Below are 19813 nucleotides of genomic sequence, written 5' to 3' on the forward strand. Positions count from 1 at the left end.
TAGAGAAGAAGACGCAGAGCGCCATATCCGGAAGAGAAGAAGCGAAGTGACGTTGTTCACGAGCGTTATGCCACGCGACAATAAAGTACCCAAAACCCTGCCCGCCTTAGTCAACTTACTATACACACACAACTCTCCTTCTGTGGACCATAGACATTACGTGTTTATAACACACACACACCGACACAGAAAAACGTGCACAAATGCAGACAGCCCACAAGAAAACCAAGACGTCTTTCTTTCTATAACTCACCCATTCTACACAGAGGTTGGACAATTTATGAAGCTGTGACACACACACACACGCACGCGCACGCACGCACACACATACACGTGTCCCTTCCCTTACACATTTGTACACACATGCATACATACATACATACATACATACATACATACATACATACATGCAACACTGCACAAGCGGGCGTCCTGGTGGCGTGGCGGTCTATTCCATTGCTCACCAACACGGTGATCGCGGGTTCGAATCCCCGCGTTACCGCCGGCTTGGTCGGGCGTCCCCTACAGACACAATTGGCCGTGTCTGCGGGTGGGAAGCCGGATGGGTGTATGTGTCCCGGTCGCTGGACTAGCGCCTCCTCTGGTCGGTTTGGGCGCCTGTTCGGGGGGGAGGGGGAATAGCGTGGTCCTCCCACGCGCCACGTCCCCCTGGTGAAACTCCTCACTGTCAGGTGAAAAGAAGCGGCTGGCGACGCCACATGTATCAGAGGAGACGTGTGGTAGTCTGCAGCCCTCCCCGGATCGGCAGAGCGGGGGGGGGGGGGGGGGAGAAGCGACCGGGACGGGTAATTAGCCAAATACAGTTGGGGAGAAAAAGGGGGGTGGCACACACACACAAAAATCACATGTGAACACAAGTAGAGATCAAAGTAGTAGAGCTCTTGTATTCAAGAAAACCTAAACGGGTTAAGGGAATAGTTTGGTTTTTTTGGGGGGGGGGTTATCTGTCTAATCTATCCCGATACTCATGCTGACGTAGTACATGGGTAAGTTTCATTTTCCCAGCCATCCATCCTTTTCTTCCCACTGGACATGGCCTACCTACAGCCTGCCATCTACAGTTCAATCCAGCTAATGGGAACAAATCCACAATCCTTGTTCAGTGCAAAAAAACAAAACAAAACAAAAACACAGAGGTTCCGCCAAAGCTAACATGATGTTATGGCAACCTGCCACAGTGAATTCGAGGGGTCATTTTAAAATATTAGAAAAAAATGTTTACGATCAGTTTTGGTCTTTTCCTCTCTTACTACTGTCTCTAATGCAGCCTAACTGTATAAGCCAGCGAGCACTGTGAGGGTCATGCTCTTTGACTTCTCTAGTGCCTTCAACACCACCCGGCCAGCTCTACTGGCTGAGAAGCTGACAGCAAGGCAGGTAGAGGCCCCCTTGTGTCCTGGATTGTTTGACTACCATACTGATAGACCACAGTATGTGTGTTTACAACACTGTGTGTCAGACAGAGTGGTCAGCGACACTGGGGCTCCACAGGGGACAGTCCTGTCTCCCTTCCTCTTCACCCTCTACACCACGGACTTCAACTACCACACAGAGTCCTGCCATCTTCAGAAGTTCTCTGATGGCTCTGCTATAGTTGGATGCATCAGTAAGGGCGAGGAGGCTGAGTTCAGGGCTGTGGTGGGAAACTTTGTCACATGGTGTGAGCAGAACAATCTGCAGCTCAACGTGACTAAGACAAAGGAGATGGTTGTTGGTCTGAGGAGGGACATGACACCAGTGACCCCTGTTTCCATCCAGGGGGTCAGTGTGGACACTGTGGAATACTACAAGTACCTGGGGGGGTGTATAGACAATAAACTGGACTGGGCTAAGAACACTGATGCCCTCTACAAGAAGGGACAGAGCCGTCTCTACTTCTTGAGGAGGCTGAGGTCCTTCAACATCTGCCAGACAATGCTCAGGATGTGGTGTGAGTCTGTGGTGGCCAGTGCTCTCCTGTTTGCTGTTGTGTGTTGGGGCAGCAGGTTGAGGATAGCAGATGAAAACAGGCTCAGTAAACTGATCCACAAGGCCGGTGATGTTGTGGGGGGTGGAACTGGATTCTCTGGCGGCGGTTTCTGAGAGGAGGACGCTGTTGAAGTTATGCACCATCATGGACAATGTCTACCCCCCACTCCATGACGTGCTGGTTGGGCACAGGAGTACTTTTAGTAATAGACTCATTCTGCCGAAAAGCACCACAGAGCGCCACAGGAGGACATTCCTGCCCGTGGCCATCAAACTTGACAACTCCTCTCTCAGACTCCGACTGTCAGACACTCGGAGTTAATGGTCATTGGACCGGCCCTGTCGGGTTTTGTTTGTGCCGCTTGTTTTGTGCTGCGGTTGTGCAGTATAGATAGGGTGTTATGTGCACCACGCTTCTTGATATATTTTGTTCTCATTTCTATTTCTTATTTTATCTTTTATTTCTATTTGTTTGTTTCTATTTGTTTCTATTTTCTATCTATTTTCTATCGTTTTTTTTTTTGTTTCTATTTTTCTGTCTTGTTAGTTTTTAGGTATTAGAGTGTGAGTGTCTGTGATAGAACCCAGTTTCCCCTCGGGGGTGAATAAAGTATTCTGATTCTGATTCTGACTCTGATACAGGCAGTTCCCAGCAGGAGTCACTCTGCCAGAGCACAACAAATCAAAATGCAGCAGGGAATTTCGCAATGAACAGAACTATAAATCTTTAAAATTACCATTCAAATTCACTATTTCAAACCTGCTGCAGCACCGTGTTAGCATTGGCTGAGCTGCGGCGTGTTTTGGCACAGAACAAGGATTGTGGATTTGTCCCTAATCAATTGCGTTGAATTGTAGATGGGAAGATGGAGCCCAGTATGGATAAACAGATGAATGACTGTGAAAATGAAGCCTAGCGGTGTACAACATGAGCGCTGAGTATAAAATAGTGATAGACTTCACAACAAAAAAAAAAGTTCAGACTATTCCTTCAGCCAGAACCGAACAGTGCAGCACAGCTCATTTGTCACCAGTGTGCTAAGGGCCCTGACTTAATTGATAAAGACGGAATAATTATCAGTAAGTTATGATTGCCTGTGGCGTCAACTGTACCTTTTTTCTTGTCACGTCGGGCTTGTTTTCCCTTGCAAGAAGGGTGAAAGATCTCTCTAAGAGGGGGAGGCGGTAATGTATTTTTTATGATTTTATTATATTTTGAGCTCCAATCCCCATAGCAACCATATAATTGATGACCCTAACGTGTGGCTTGGTGTGGGTGTCAGGGAAATGGTCTCATGCCTGCGTAATGTTTTGTGTTGTGCCTCTTCTTGATAGGTGGTTTGGGGCGTGTAACAGCGTTTAACCTATAGACATTGACACAGATGAATGACTCTGAGAGTTAGGAGTGGGAGACAACAAGACAATCGGAGAGTTGGAGGGGAAAACTAGCAGAGTTCAACTTGCTGATCCTGCCTCAGCCCTCCTTCTTAGATTGAAATGTCGTTTCCTGGTGGAGAGAAGCCTTTGAGGGATCCTAACACCTCTCCTCCCGCTTTTGTCCCTGAGCATGCTGGGGGTGGGGGGATGGAGTGGGGTGGGCAAGGGGGGGGGTGTTTATTGTACTATTAAACCATGTCCAATCCCTGGATGATGACAGTTGGTCCTTCTTGGAGGTCGGTTCCCGGATAGCAAAGAATCTCATGGCCCACATTTGGCCTTGAAAAGCAGCATTGACACAGGGTGAGTGTGGCTGCCTCAACTCAGCCACACTTGGGCCACATCTGGCCCACATAGTATGTGCTGTAACCCAAGTCAAGCCTGGTTTGGGCGATGTCTGGCCCACACAACACTTGCCGTAACCCGGGTCAGGCCTGGCTTATGACATTTGGGCCACGTCTGGCCTGCACAACAGTTGCCAGTGCCGTAACTAAGCCGTAAGCACCAAAAGTGCCCCAGGTTAGGCCCAAATGTGTCTGCTATCTGGGTTGCATCTCCCGGGTATCTTCATGAATCCAGCTTAGAGCTACATTTTATATAGAGTACACGATACAGGGACTCGTGTACGCTGAAGCCAGGGTGAAAACTAGCGTTTGGAATTGACGCGAAATAGGCATTTCAAGGTTTACTTCACGCAACTGTGCACTGCACATTAAGACGTAATAGGGTTTCCCAAGGCCTCCTTTCCAGGCACACACAGGCACACGTTGGTATGAGTCGCCGCTCGATAAGCCTTCAAAATGTCCACATTAACAGTCAAATCTAATAAAACCATCCACCCTCTGAAAGCAGATTACTCAGCCCTGAAACAACGGTGTAAAACAGAGCCGTGATCCGGTCCAGCTTGCCGGCCTGTAAATAACGCTGTGCTGCTAGTGTCACCGGTTATTTTCTTGCCCGGTGCGGGATTCGATACGGGTGTACTGCACCACAAGGCGACATCACTAACCGCTCGGCTAAAGGGTCAGACCCGTTAGCTAGGGGCTAACGTGTCTTATTAGTATTTTACACTAGCTTCACGAGCTAAAGGGATCTCGGCCACCACAGCAACACTACGTTTATTAAAAAAAATGAGTGAATTATTGCGTTAATGACAGGAAATAATTTGAAAATGTGTTTTAACAGAACAGAGATGCGCTAGAAGAGCATGTTTTGTGTTGAAAGACGAAATGTTAATTCATTAATGCTAACAAAATATTTTGGCTAACATTAGCTCGTCAACACTACGTTGTTAAGCATCATGCATAAAACAGAAAGTACTCACAAAGGCAGTAAATGGTAAATGAACTGCATTTATACATGGTTTTTCTAGTCTACCGACCACCCGAAGAGCTTTACAGTGCACGCCACACATTCACACACACATTCACACACATATTCACACACTGATGGTGGAGGCTGCCATGCAAGGCACCAACCTGCTCATCAGGAGCAGTTAGGGGTCCAGTGTCTTGCTCAAGGACACTTCAACATGCTCTCTGGAGGAGCCGGGGATCGAACCAGAGACCTTTTGATTACTAGACAACCCTCTGTACCTCCTGAACCGTGCTGCTAATTGTAAAAATAGATAAATAAAATGAATTGAAATTTAAAAAAAATAAAACTTAGCTCTATTTGAATGCTATGATGAACCTGTTCCGCCATCAAATTGTCAGTGTTCATTTGTCTGTCTTCTGTCTCTTGGGTCCCGGGAATGTTCTGTGTTGTCATGAGTATTTCAAACATTGTATCCAGTCTGTGATTACAGTCTTAATTCCGAGTCGCCTTGATTGGGGACAGAGGTTTTCCAGGTTTAGCGATATGGATGTGTGTGTCTATGCTATACATTCATAGTCCTATAGAGGACTGCTTTTGCTCAGACATTCCCACCATGTTGGCTGTGTTGCAGGTCCAGGTCCAGGTGTACAGCGTCTAGTCGACCACTTGACGTGTTTGTACCAAGAGACGTGTCTAACAGAATGAATCAGGACTCACTGACGATGTCAACTACATAATTTATTGAAATTATGTAACTGTCAAAGGACGTTGACGCTCTGCTACCAGTGAGGAGGATTTGTGGCTCCAGAAGTGAGTCTAACTGTAGTCCTGATTTGTGATGGGAGACAGAAACCCGTTTAACTTTCTGTATCTCCAATCATACGTGTGCAAAGACAGCCCCAGATCGACTGAACGTGTACACATTAAATACCAGCAAGGTTTACAAACTACAAGCAAACCATGTTGCCTCCGGCCTGGTCGGGCATCCCTATACACACAACTGGCCGTGTCTGCGGGTGGGGAGCCGGATGTGGGTACGTGTCCTGGTCGCTGCACCTCCTCTGGTCGGTCGAGGGGCCTGTTCGGGGAAGGGGGGGAACTGGGGTGAATAGCGTGACCCAGATAACAAAATCGCTGTGGCACGGGCCCGTCCCACACCCAACACTTCATCCGGCCCACATACCACGTGGGATGATGGCACCTGGGCGGTCCGCTCCTGTTTGCCAGATCTGGGCCAGAACCAAGCCATAGCAATGCCGCATGTGCCACATATTTGCCGAAGGTGGCCCATGTTTGTTTTGTGATATTTGGGCCATAGTCACCATCTATCACACGGGCCACTTTAGGGTCACATCCAGATGACATGTTGCCGAGAGCACCGCATCTTTGCCAAAAAAAGGCCCACATTTGGTTTGGCATATTTGGGCCATATTTGCTATTATACATGTGGGCCACTTCAGGCTCACATCCATTCTGTCAGGGCCAGAAGAAGGCCCTCAGTGCCGCATCACTGCCTGAAGTGGCCCACATCCGGATGCCGTCTGGGGATCCTCCCACGCGCTACGTCCCCCTGGCGAAACCCCTCACTGTCAGGTGATAAGAAGCGGCCGGCGACTCCACATGTATCGGAGGAGACATGTGGTAGTCTGCAGCCCTCCCCAGATCGGCGGAGGGGGTGGAGCAGCAACCGGGACGGCTCGGAAGAGCGGGGTGGTTGGCTAGGTACAATCGGGGGGGTAAAAGGGAGTTTAAAAAAAAAACTACAAGCAAAAAAAAAAAAAACAAGAAGCTGACTAAGAGTTGTTAGCAGGGCCATTAAAACCCCTTCACAAGATGTTGTTGTGAACGGAGAAGGTGGTTCCTCCGCCTCCTTGGCGGGGTTATTTTCAGAACGATGATAATTAAGCTCTTCTGTCCGTACGCTGCAGCAGAATACGTGCCTTCGTTCCCGGGGAGGTGAGGGAGTTGAATGTGAACAACAGTGGGGAAGGAGGGATTTGTCCCTGTGTTGCGGAGGAACTCAGACTGACGGCTCAGTTGCGTAACAGAGAAGACAGACAGGCCTCATATCAAACAACCTTATTGGAAAATGGATTCGTGACTATGAACAGATCGTGTCTTATTTCTTAGGGGTTAAGAGAAAGAAATGTGGCGGATCTCATCGTAAAGCACGGTTTTGTTGCGAGGCTCTCTTGTGTGACAAAATACTTTGACTTTCCCTGAGGTGAAAGGTTAACGGCCTGATAAATGGTTAGTCAATGTCCTTTTTTTTACATTTTCTTCAAGGATAATGTGGATCTTGGGGATTTGATGTTCTCCCTGTGTTACCTGCCCACCGCGGGCAGGTTGACCATCACCATGATCAAGGCCCGTAACCTCAAGGCCATGGACATCACGGGGGCTTCTGGTAATTGTAAAAATCTCTATTATTCATGGCTGCTCACACCCCACACTGTTCTGATCAGTCGAAGTGGGTGGAAATTAACTCTACCCGAATCCGTTATCTCCGTAGACCCGTACGTGAAGGTTTCCCCCCCCCCTCTGCCTGCAGCCTGCGGTCTCCCCTGATGTGCGACGGGCCGCAGACTGAAGAAGAGGAAGACGTCGACCAAGAGGAACACGCTGAATCCGGTCTATAATGAAGCCATCGTTTTTGACGTTCCCCCTGAAAACATTGACCAGGTCAGCCTGATGATCGCAGTCATGGACTATGACCGGTAAGAGGCACACGTGGGCCCTTATGAGGAAGACATGTGCAGACATGCATTACTGTAGATATGCATTACTGTATATATGAATTACTATAGACATGCATTACTGTAGATATGCATTACTATAGACATGCATTACTGTATATATGAATTACTATAGACATGCATTACTGTAGATATGCATTACTATAGACATGCATTACTGTAGATATGCATTACTATAGACATGCATTACTGTATATATGCATTACTATAGACATGCATTACTGTAGATATGCATTACTATAGACATGCATTACTGTATGTATGCATTACTATAGACATGCAATACTGTATATATGCATTACTATAGACATGCATTACTGTATATATGATTACTATAGACATGCATTACTGTATATATGCATGACATGCACTAATATAGACATGCATTACTGTATATATGCACAGCATGCAGTAATATAGACATGCATTACTATAGACATCCATTACTATAGACATGTATTACCATAGTAATGTATTACTATAGACATGCATTACTGTATATATGCATTACTATAGACATGCAATACTGTATATATGCATTACTATAGACATGCATTACTGTATATATGCATTACTATAGACATGCAATACTGTATATATGCATTACTATAGACATGCATTACTGTATATATGCATTACTATAGACATGCATTACTGTATATACGCATGACATGCACTAATATAGACATGCATTACTGTATATATGCATAGCATGCAGTAATATAGACATGCATTACTATAGACATCCATTATTATAGACATGTATGACTATAGTAATGTATTACTATAGACATGCAGTAATATAGACATGCATTACTATAGATATGCATTACTATAGACATGCATTACTATAGACATGCATTACTGTATATATGCACGACATGCAGTAATATAGACATCCATTACTAGAGACATGTATTACTATAGACATTTATTACTATAGACATGCAGTAATATAGACATACATTACTAGGGACGTGTATTACTATAGACATGCATTGCTGTAGACATGCATTACTATAGATATGCAGTACTGTAGACATGCATTACTGTAGATATGCATTACTGTAGACATGCAGTACTATAGGCGTGCATTACTGTAGACATGCAGTACTATAGGCATGCATTGTTACAGACATGCATTATTACAGACATGCATTACTGTAGACATGTATACTATAGTAATATATTACTACAGACATGCATTACTACAGACACACATTACTGTAGACATGCAGTACTGTAGACATGCATTACTGTATATATGCATTACTGTAGACATGCATTACTGTAGACATGCAGTACTATAGGCATGCATTATTACAGACATGCATTACTGTAGACATGTATTACTATAGTAATATATTACTACATTCATGCATTACTACAGACACGCATTACTGTATATACATGCATTACTATAGACATGCATCATGTATTACTGTAGACATGTATTACTATAGACATGCATCATGTATTACTATAGACATACATTACAATAGACATGTATTACTATAGTAATGTATTACTATAGACATGCAGTGCTACAGACATGCATAATGTTTTATTGTAGACATGCATTACAGGCATGTATTACTATAGACGTGCAGTACTATAGACATGTATTACTATAGACATGTATTGCTATAGACATGTATTACTATAGACATGCAGTACTATAGACATGTATTACTATAGATATGCATTACTATAGACATGTATTGCTATAGACATGTATTACTATAGATATGTATTACTATAGACATGTATTACTATAGACTTGCAGTACTATAGACATGTATTACTACACCTCTTCAGCACTACACTGACTTACTTATTCATTACTGCTCCCGGGCTGTGAGGTAAATGTGCAGTCTGGTGAATTAGAAGAAATTAACCTGACCTTCGTCTTTTACATCTTCCTCACACACACACACACACACACACACGCACACACACACACACGCACACACACACGCACGCACACACACACGCACACGTGCACACAGCTGTTTTGATGTTGAACGTGTTCTCGTCGTCTTGCTCGGCATCTGGATGTAATGGTTTACAGCAGCTCGCAGCACATGATTGTGTTAGACTGAAGGGCTGCTCGCTGTAGACTGGCGTCCCTGTCCCCTGTGTCCACAGCGTAGGCCATAATGAAGTCATCGGTGTGTGCCGGGTGGGCAGTGACGCAGACAACCTGGGCCGAGACCACTGGAGTGAAATGCTGACATATCCCCGGAAACCGGTCGCCCACTGGCATCCTCTTGTTGAGGTGAAGACGGGAGTGTCTGCCCTGAGCTTTTGGGTGTTTAAGTATCAAGAGTGTGGTGCGTGTGTGGTGTGTGTGTGTGTGTGTGTGTGTGTGTGTGTGTGTGTGTGTGTGTGTGTGTGTGTGTGTGTGTGTGTGTGTGCGTGCGTGCGTGCGTGCGTGCGTGTGTGTGTGTGTGTGTGTGTGTGTGTGTGTGTGGTACGTGAGTGCAACTGAAAGGCGTGAACACTGAAAAATGTTTGGCTAATGAAAAAACTTAAGTGCAAAATTAAACTGTCAAAATGACGGGGATCCGGGTAGCGTGGCGGTCTATTCCGCTGCCTACCAACACAGGGCTCGCCGGTTCGAATCCCCGTGTTACCTCCGGCTTGGTCGGGCGTCCCTACAGACACAATTGGCCGTGTCTGCGGGTGGGAAGCCGGATGTGAGTGTGTGTGTCCTGGTCGCTGCACTAGCGCCTCCTCTGGTCGGGCGGGGCGCCTGTTCGGTGGGGGTAGCGTGATCCTCCCACGCGCTACGTCCACCGTCAGGTGAAAAGAAGCGGCTGGCGACTCCACATGTATGGGAGGAGGCACGTGGTAGTCTGCAGCCCTCCCCGGATCGGTAGAGGGGGCGGGGCAACGACGGGGACGGCTCAGAGATCGGCCGGTGATTGGCCAAGTGCCAAAAATAAAAAAAACGATTTTTTTTTTTTTGTGGCGTGGCGCGTGCCTCAGCTTCTCGCCTTTAATATCTAGCAATAGCTAATAGCTATTACTACTTAATTACTGCTACTATTACAGCCAGTAAATTAGCTCCTTTAGTGTTTCTACATAAAGGACGTTTATCGTTTCAGGTGACTTTGGCGGATTAGCAGAATGAGACTCGCATGTGTCCAAAACCCCCTCGCCGTACAGAGGACCAAACTCCTGCACGCCCTGATGTGCGATAAGAACAAGACCAACTGAATTACCCATAAACCCACTGGCGCCTGGGGAGATCAGAGGTGGCAGGAACGGAGGGTGGGGCGGGAATAGCGGAGTGTAAGCAGGGGGATGGGGGGTGGGGGTGGGGTGGAGGTAGAGGGGATCAAGAAGAGATGCCGTGACAGGACGGACGAGACAGGCAGGACGAGTGGTTGAAGGATAGTCTCTATGACCTGTGCACTCAACCCGCAGTAATGCATTTTATTGTCGTGTCCTTCAAACCGCTATACATCCACGGGGGTGGAGGTGGAGGTGTGTGCGTTTATCTGTGCATGTGTGTGTGTTTGTTGGGGAGGAGGAGGAGGAGGAGGAGGGGGGGTACAGGGAGAGGCCAGGCTCTGCAGACGATAAAAGTAATCATGTTATTTTAGTTTTCATTGTGCAGCTTTGACCGAATCATTATTCGCGCCCCAGGAAATTGCGTCTATTATTGACCTCCTCCTCCTTCCTGGGCCTCTCAGTCAACGTTGTTCGGCGTTCACGAGGCTCAGAGATCCTTACGCCTGCTTGATAAGCAAGCCAGTTCCCCCGTGACAACGTGCAGGTGGCGAACAAAACAACGACCCTGTCCCCGTCCAGAAGTGGAAGAGTTCGTGTTATTTAGCAGGCGGGACGTCTCTTCTGTGCTCCCGAGAGGACGTGTCAGAGTCAGAGTTAGGGTTTTTTATGGCCGGGTATGTTTGCATGCCAGGAACTTGAGTCGGTGCATCGCCGTCAGTTGCACACACAGACGGGGGACGAATGACAGGAAAACCCCAATATAAGGTGTCTCAGTAAGGTGTTGGTCCACCACGAGCCTCCAGAACAGCCTCGGTGCTCCTTGTCGGGGATTCTACAAGTCTCTGAACTCCACTGGAGGGATGGACGCCATTCTTCCCCGAGATATTCCCTCGTTTGGTGTTTTGATGAGGGTGGTGGAGAGCGCTGTCTAACACGCCGGTCCAACATCTCCCATCGGTGTTCAGCTGGGTTGAGATGTGGTGACTGTGGAGGCCACAGCGTATGACTTACATCATGTTCATCCTCATCAAGCCATTCAGGGCGATTCGCCCTGTGGTGGCCTGGCGGCCTTTCCAGGGTGTCTTGCTCTGTGATGGCCTACTGGCCTGTCCAGGGTGTCTTGCTCTGTGATGGCCTACTGGCCTGTCCAGGGTGTCTTGCTCTGTGATGGCCTACTGGCCTGTCCAGGGTGTCTTGCTCTGTGATGGCCCACTGGCCTGTCCAGGGTGTCTTGCTCTGTGATGGCCTACTGGCCTGTCCAGGGTGTCTTGCTCTGTGATGGCCCACTGGCCTGTCCAGGGTGTCTTGCTCTGTGATGGCCTACTGGCCTGTCCAGGGTGTCTTGCTCTGTGATGGCCCACTGGCCTGTCCAGGGTGTCTCCCCGCCTGCCGCACGATGACGGCTGGGATAGGCTCCAGCATCCCTCAACCCGTATTTGATAAGCAGCTTGGATAATGGATGGATGGAAACCATTCAGTGACCCCTCGTGCCCTGTGGATGGGGGCATTGCCATCTTGGAAGAAACCATTCCCATCAGGATAGAAATGTTTCATTGGCGTCTGGGTAGTGTAATGGTCTATTCCGTTGCCTACCAACATGGGGATCGCTGGTTTGAATCCCCATGTTGCCTCCGGCTTGGTCGGGCGTCCCTACTGACACAATTGGCCGTGTCTGCGGGTGGGAAAGCGGATGTGGGTATGTGTCCTGGGCGCTGCATGAGCGCCTCCTCTGGTCGGTCGGGGCGCTCCTCTGGTTCAGGGGGGGAGGGGGGAATAGCGTGATCTTCCCACGCGCTACGTCCCCCTGGCAAAACTCCTCACTGTCAGGTGAAAAGAAGCGGCTGGCGACTCCACATGTATCGGAGGAGGCATGTGGTAGTCTGCAGCCCTCCCCGAATCGGCAGAGGGGGCAGCAACGGGGACGGCTCGGAAGACTGGGGTAATTGGACGGGTACAACTGGGAAGAAAAGTTGGGGGGGGGATTAAAAAAACAAACAAACAACTTAAACACAGTAATTCTAAGAACTAATAGACAGAGTAAGGATACGGCGCGGGTGCTGACCCAGTATGAGCAGTAGTCGAGGTGTGTTACAACAGGGGTGTGTAGGCCATCGTGAGTCCAGCTACTGTGAGCTATGGGGTTGTGTTGTGTTACACAGAAGCAAATGAACTTGCTGACATCCTGGAGATTAAAGTTTTATAAATACCGTTGCGTGAATTGCACGAGTATGATATTAAACCTGGAGGGTGGAGAGCACTGGAGGGGGGGGGTTGGTGGTGGTGAATATGTAAGGAATAATCCACCGTGAGGTGGCCTTCTATTGAAAAACAGTGTCCTCCGCCGAGGCAGCACACCTCCCTCACGACATGCAGCAGAGCAGGGAAGGTCGTTATTTTCCAACGGAAGACAACCTCGCAGTGGATCCTATCGCTTATTACCTGACCAAATAAGTCCACAAATGGAAAGAAATTAACAGCTTAGAATTATTTTGACCAGAAATCTTTAGTTTGTTAACATTGGCCTACGAAGGGTTCACGATGAAGCGCATCGAATAGGAGAGGGAGAGGAAAGGTAATGAGGCCCCGGCTTGACAGTGGTGTGCAATTCAGAAACAGCCATAATGACCAGAATCCAGGAGCCAGCCTTGATGTGTGAATATATGGACGAGTTTTATACGGCGCTTTTCCAGCCGACACCACTCACACAGTCACCGCTCTGACACCATTCTAGCCACTCAAAGTGCTCTGCAATTAATGAATGCCTCACACACACACACACACACACACACACACACACACACACACACACACACACACACACACACACACACAGACTCGTTTCACTATCCGTATGAGGACCCCTCATTGACTACATTCATTTCCTAGCCCTCAACCCTAACCTTAACCACACAAACTACATGCCTAACCCTAACCCTAACCCTTACCCTAACCTTACCCTAACCCTAACCCTAAAACCAACTCCTAACCCTAAAATAGACCCTTTTACTTGTGAGGACCTCTAAAATGTCCACCCAAGGTAGGTGGTTTCTGGTTAAACATGTACACACACACATGGCAGTGTCAACCATGCAAGGTAACAACCAGCTCATCAGGAGCAGATGGGGGTTTGGTGTCTTGCTCAGGGACACCTCAACAGTTTTGCAAGGAGGAGCCGAGGATCAAACTGGCAACCCTCCAGTTACCAGACGATCCGCTCTACCTCCCGAGCCACTAAAGGATGTTAAACCGGCAGCGTGGTTGTGCAATGTTAGCACGGTCGCCTCACAGCAAGAAGGTCCTGGGTTCGAGCCCCGGGGTAGTCCAACCTTGGAGGTCATCCCGGGTCGTCCTCTGTGTGGAGTTTGCATGTTCTCCCCGTGTCTGCATGGGTTTCCTCCGGGGGCTCCCGTTTCCTCCCACAGTCCAAAGACATGTAGGTCAGGTGAATAGGCCACCCTGGACAGGCCTGCCGCCCAATGACTGCTGGGATAGGCTCCAGCATCCCCGCGACCCTGACAGCAGGGTAGGTGGTTAGGATAAGGGATGTTAAACTATGCTAACGCAGCTAAACTTTAATCACTGATATAAATTCATGCACTGACCGCAAAGTTGCTGTTGTAACCATAGCCAAGCGCTAAATAGTGGCAAGCCCAGTAACCATTCAAAGCTTCAGCTTAGAGTCTAACGTCTGCTTCATAAACTTTTAATCCCGAAACCAAAACATTCAATAAAACATCATTGAATGCTTTTATTTGAATTCTTTGGCAGGCGACCGTGGTGCATTCTAAATGCTTTGACGCACACCTTGTGGTGGATTATCCCTTACTTATCAGCAGCAGATGTGGAGAGTGGGTGTGTTTGGTCCTGGACCACGTGGCATGCAGGAACGTGTTTCCCAGATAGCAAAATTGCTGTGGCCCGGACCCGTCCCACACCCGACACTCGTCTTTCTTTCATCCGGCCCACATGCCGCGTGGAACGATGGCACCTGGGCGGTCCGCTCCTGTTTGCCAGATCCGGGCCAGAACCAAGCCATAGCATGTGCCACATATTTGCCAAAGGTGGCCCGTATTTGTTTGGTGATATTTGGGCCATATTCACCATCTACCACACGGGCCACTTCAGGGTCACATCCAGATCACATGTTGTCGAGAGCACCGCATCTTTGCCAAAAAAGGCCCACGTTTGATTTGGCATATTTGGGCCATATTTGCTGTTATACATGTGGGCCACTTCAGGCTCACATCCGTTTTGTCAGGGCCAGAAGAAGGCCTCCAGTGCCGCATCACTGCCTGAAGTGGCCCACATCCGGATGCCATCTGGGTTTGACCATCTCTCTGATTCCCTCCGCAGTATCAAGGGACCACCAGTAGCAGCCAGGGAGGCTCCTGTAACTCCCTGAAGACGCCGCCTTCTCCGTAGCCTTCGCCCAACACTGCACAAAGGAGCACTTACCACAGCGGGGGGGGGGGGGGCACCTTGAATCCAGCTCGACCTCAATCCAACTGTTAGAAAACGGCGTTGCCAATGCAGACTTTAGGTCCGAAAAGGAGTGAGCCATGTACGACAAGTACGCATATGAGAGACGCCAAGTCGACGTGTCTCGGGAGCTTTGCATGGAGGGCTGGATTGGTTCTGTGCATGTTGAGTGACTGCAAAGTGGATGTCTATTTTTTTTCCCCCTCTTCTGTTCCATAAACAAATTGAGTCCAGGCAACAAAAAAAAAAAATAATAAATAAATAAATAAAATAAAATAAAAAGGAAAAAAAGGACATTTCAACAGTTTGTCCTAGGCCTGGGTTTGTAGTTACTGTTTTTTACATAGTCTTGCTACTTGTTTTAATGGGGTCTGTCTGTATTGCACAGTGTACTTAAAGCCAATTGAACAGCCATACTTTGTTTTTAATTCACTATTTATTTCTTCGGTGGTGACTTGGTGCATGAGGACGTGGTCCGGTGGGATTTCCGCCCCTTCATTTCTGTTCCTGTTTGGGTTTTTTTTGGGGGGGATAGAATGTGAAGTTTCGTCAGTTTCATCACGACACGTGCGGTGTGGGGTTTACTTCTAGACTTTGTTTCTGTGACTTAAATACGTCAAGTGTTACGAATAAATATTTATTCAGAAGAAAAAAAAAACTGTCATACTGTAGTCAGCACTGATTGACACGTTAGCTTGTGTGCAATACTGTAAAGGGGCACGTGCATTTTTCTGAAGACGTTGGCTGTAATTGGATTATCCTTTTCATAAATGACACAAAAGAAAGAAAAAGAAAAGAAAAGAAAAAGATGCAACCACCCACCTCCCACTGTACGGGGGGGAGAGGGTGGAGAGACGGCGAGAAAAAGGCCGTCATGTTTGGGTTTTTTTTTGGGTTTTTTGTGTGAAAGAGTACCGTTCTGAAGTGAAATAAAAAGGAGAGGCTGAGAAACACTGGCGTGGTGGGCTGGAGGAGCGATGTCGTCTGTTTTGCATGGTGTCGCTTCTTCCGCTGTTGCAGATTTGCAGATTTGCATATTGATGTACCAACCCAATCACTGAGCAGGCGGCCGAGGGGAGCGCGCTGGCAGCATGTGCGAGCAAGATTACAAACGACTGGAGGCGCGAGCGCAATCCCTCACGCGTACCCCTGCCCAATAAGCGTCCGCTTTAAAGTAGTTTAAAATAAAACAAAAAAACCCCAGCGAATCGAAGTAAAATCCCTCAAAGAAACGTTGGAGAGGAGACAGTCAGTTTAGCTTTGCATATTGCTCTCAGTTACACGTGGTATATACAAATACACACTGTAGCAAAGTGAGGGGGCAACCACAGGAACTGCCGCAGCCGGGACGCGAACCCATGTCTCCCGCACATCGCTAACCGCTCGACTAAAGGGTCCGACCCGTTAGCCGAGGGCCAACGTGTCTACAGTGTGTTACACTACTAAATATAACATTTATGAAAAGTAAAGATGTTATACAACTAAAGATATGATAAAAGATAAAAGTTATGATGAGTGCCAGCCCAAGTATGAGCAATACTCAGGGTGAAGTAAGATATTGCACTGAAGGGACAGGCCCCAGCATCCCCGCGACCCCGACTGGGATAAGCGGTTTGGATAATGGATGGATGGATGGATGGATGTAGAAGACGACTTGCGGTCAAAGTGAATATGATGTGTTCTTAACAGTATATAGGAACAGGGCAGGAAAAACAATAACTATCGTGTCTGCCACTAGGTGTCATAGTATTGCAAAAAAATAGACATGGACAGAAAAAGAGTTGAGCTGTGTGCAGCACATGTTAGCAGGGCTAACAATAAAACTGGTTAGAAGAAGTTCTGGTCTCGCTTACTACTTTGCTGCTACCATTACACATAACAACTGGCAACGACGTCTGTACCCATACCTGCACCGTTCCTACCCCGCTGTTTAAGTTTCCTTCCCCTTGCGGAAATTCACCTACTGCACATTAGCCCCTCCGAGCTGTGATCTGAGTGGCTAGGAGTAGCGGGCTGCCGCCTTCATGCTGCACCCGGGACCAGCTCCAGTTCTGTTCTCACTGCGCCTTGCTCAGGGGCACAGACAGGGGTATAAACCCTAACATGCATGTTTCTTCTACTACTTCTTTTTTTGGGGGGGGGGGGGTTCGTGGGTTTCCCCCCTTTTTTTCTCTCCCCAATTGTATCCGGCCAATTACCCCACTCTCCGGTCGCTGCTCCACCCCCTCTGCCGATCCGGGGACGGCTGAAGACTACCGCATGCCTCCTCCGATACATGTGGAGTCGCCATCCACTTCTTTTCACCTGACAGTGAGGAGTTTCGCCAGGGGGACGTAGCGCGTGGGAAGATCATGCTATTCCCCCCAGCCCCCCCCCCCCCCGAACAGACGCCTCGACCGACCAGAGGAGGCGTTATAGTGCAGTGGTTCTCAACCTTTTTGGGGTCCTGGACCCCCTGCGTATTTTTGATCTACCCTGAGGACCCCTCCACCTGATCTTGGGGGAGGGGGGTTGCAATTTGATAGAAACAGTAGAAACTGCATTTTAAATTGCATTATAGCGTTTATTCACTCTTTGGGGCAAAAATAAGAGCTTTCAGTTGTAACTTAGATATAGTTAACAAAACAGAATATGTATTCAGTAACTTTCAGATATATGTAACAAAACAGAATATGTATTCAGTAACTTTCAGATATATGTAACAAAACAGAATATGTATTCAGTAACTTTCAGATATATGTAACAAAACAGAATATGTATTCAGTAACTTTCAGATATATGTAACAACAGCATTTTTATGCAGCAACTTTTAACAATGCAAACGGGAGCGAGATCTCTTATTAAAATACAATAAATTACACTTGCGAAACAGATGTAATTAGAGAAAAAAGTCCTGTTACCCTTTATAGTTTAGGTAGATAAAGGTCTCAGTCCCATTTGAGTAAAACAATCCTGTTTCTGTAAATGTCATAGGATCTTTTTTTTAAAGATATTTTATTTTCACGGACCCCTTGCAATTACACCACGGACCCCTAGGGGTCCGCGGACCCCCGGTTGAGAACCACTGTTATAGTGCAGCGACCAGGACACATACCCACAGACACGGCCAATTGTGTCTGCAGCGATGCCCGACCAAACCGGAGGTAACACGGGGATTCAAACAGGTGAGCCCCATGTTGGTAGGCAGCGGAATAGACCGCCACGCCACCCAGACACCCATGCACGTTTCTTTTAGCTGCGGGGAACCATCTGTTCCATTCATTACATGGCAAATAAATGCTCGAGAGTTACCTGTAAGCCACACACGCTACAGAGAATTCCTGGCTGGACGCGAGAAGAAGTGCACTGCTCATTCACGCCCTCAGCACAGGAAGAAGACGACGCTTGTTCTGCACCCTACCGAACACAGGAGTGTCACGTGATGAAGCCATGGCGGCTTTGGAGGGACGCTTTATGCCAGAAGCCGATACTGTTGTGGCTTGCCATCAATTCAGACAGAGAGCTCAGCGCACTGACGAGACCGTGCCTCGGTATCTGGCAGCGCCAAGGGAATTAGCGGCAACATGTGCTTATGTTTATATATGGAAAATGAGATGCTGAGGGATCAAAAGGCTCGTGGCGGTGCGCGAGACTTTTACTGGAGCTATCCCTGACCCTAAACTCTGCCATTACTCTCGCGTGTCAGGTGGCGCGTGCCCCACATTCCTCCAGTGTGCTAATTAGTGGCTCTGCTGTGCACGAGGGAAGACAGCCATCACCTTATTTATTTATTTATTTTATTTATATTGACACATTCAAAAAGACATACAATAACCCGCAGAGGAAACATAAGCCATATAACACATCACAATATTTCCACCATCAAAACAAATGTTGACAGAATACACAAACAAAACAAAATAGGGGGGGTCTACAAAGGTACATATACAAGTTTATAAACAAAATTAAATTCTAAATCACTGGGCAAAGAAGCAAAAGGCTTAATCCGTGAAGACACAAATTAAAACAACAATAAACGAGATTCAGCTCCATAAACCTCTCTGGCAATTTGCTAGAATACTGTGGCGAATTCGGGGGACAACGCAACCACAAGAACTGCCGCGGCCGGGAGGCGAACCCGTATCGCCCGCTCGACTAAATGGTCCCTACTTATCCATGCACGTTACAATACATTCTTTAAGAGATGAAAAAAATAATTTGAAACCATTTATGAACCAAAACAAAAGAGGGCTGACTATTTCTCCATTTACTACAACGAATATGATATTTACCCATAATAATAACGATGTGTAAACTACTAATAACACACGTTAGTCCGTCGTTAACGAGTCTGACCCTTTAGCCGCGCGGTTAGTGATGTCGCCTTGTGGTGCAGTACACCTCGTATCGAATCCCGCACCGGGCAAGAAAATAACCGGTTACAATATCAATCATATCAGAAATAGATGAAAACATCACTAGAGTGGTGGAGCTGATGCGAGTGCTACTGACTTCTGCTTTAAATGGACTGTGGATGCAGACCACAGTTTTAATGAACTGAAACGGTTACTACTTGACAGTCCAGTGCTTGTGCTCTTTGACCCCTCTCTCCCAAC

At 47.4% G+C, this 19813-nt stretch overlaps 1 protein-coding gene across 1 annotated transcript in view; it reads left to right on the forward strand.

The window, feature by feature from the left end:
* syt9a (synaptotagmin IXa) overlaps positions 1-7464 on the forward strand; it is a 67242-nt gene extending 59778 nt beyond the window's left edge. Inside the window, exons 7-9 of the mRNA XM_056279386.1 lie at positions 7030-7150; positions 7256-7259; positions 7329-7464. Of these exons, the coding sequence (XP_056135361.1) occupies positions 7030-7150; positions 7256-7259; positions 7329-7464 (261 nt within the window). The remainder of the gene's footprint in view (positions 1-7029; positions 7151-7255; positions 7260-7328) is intronic.
* Positions 7465-19813: the final 12349 nt, after the last annotated feature.

This window comes from Lampris incognitus, chromosome 4, assembly GCF_029633865.1.
Source record: "Lampris incognitus isolate fLamInc1 chromosome 4, fLamInc1.hap2, whole genome shotgun sequence".
In the NCBI taxonomy this organism is placed as follows: domain Eukaryota; kingdom Metazoa; phylum Chordata; class Actinopteri; order Lampriformes; family Lampridae; genus Lampris; species Lampris incognitus.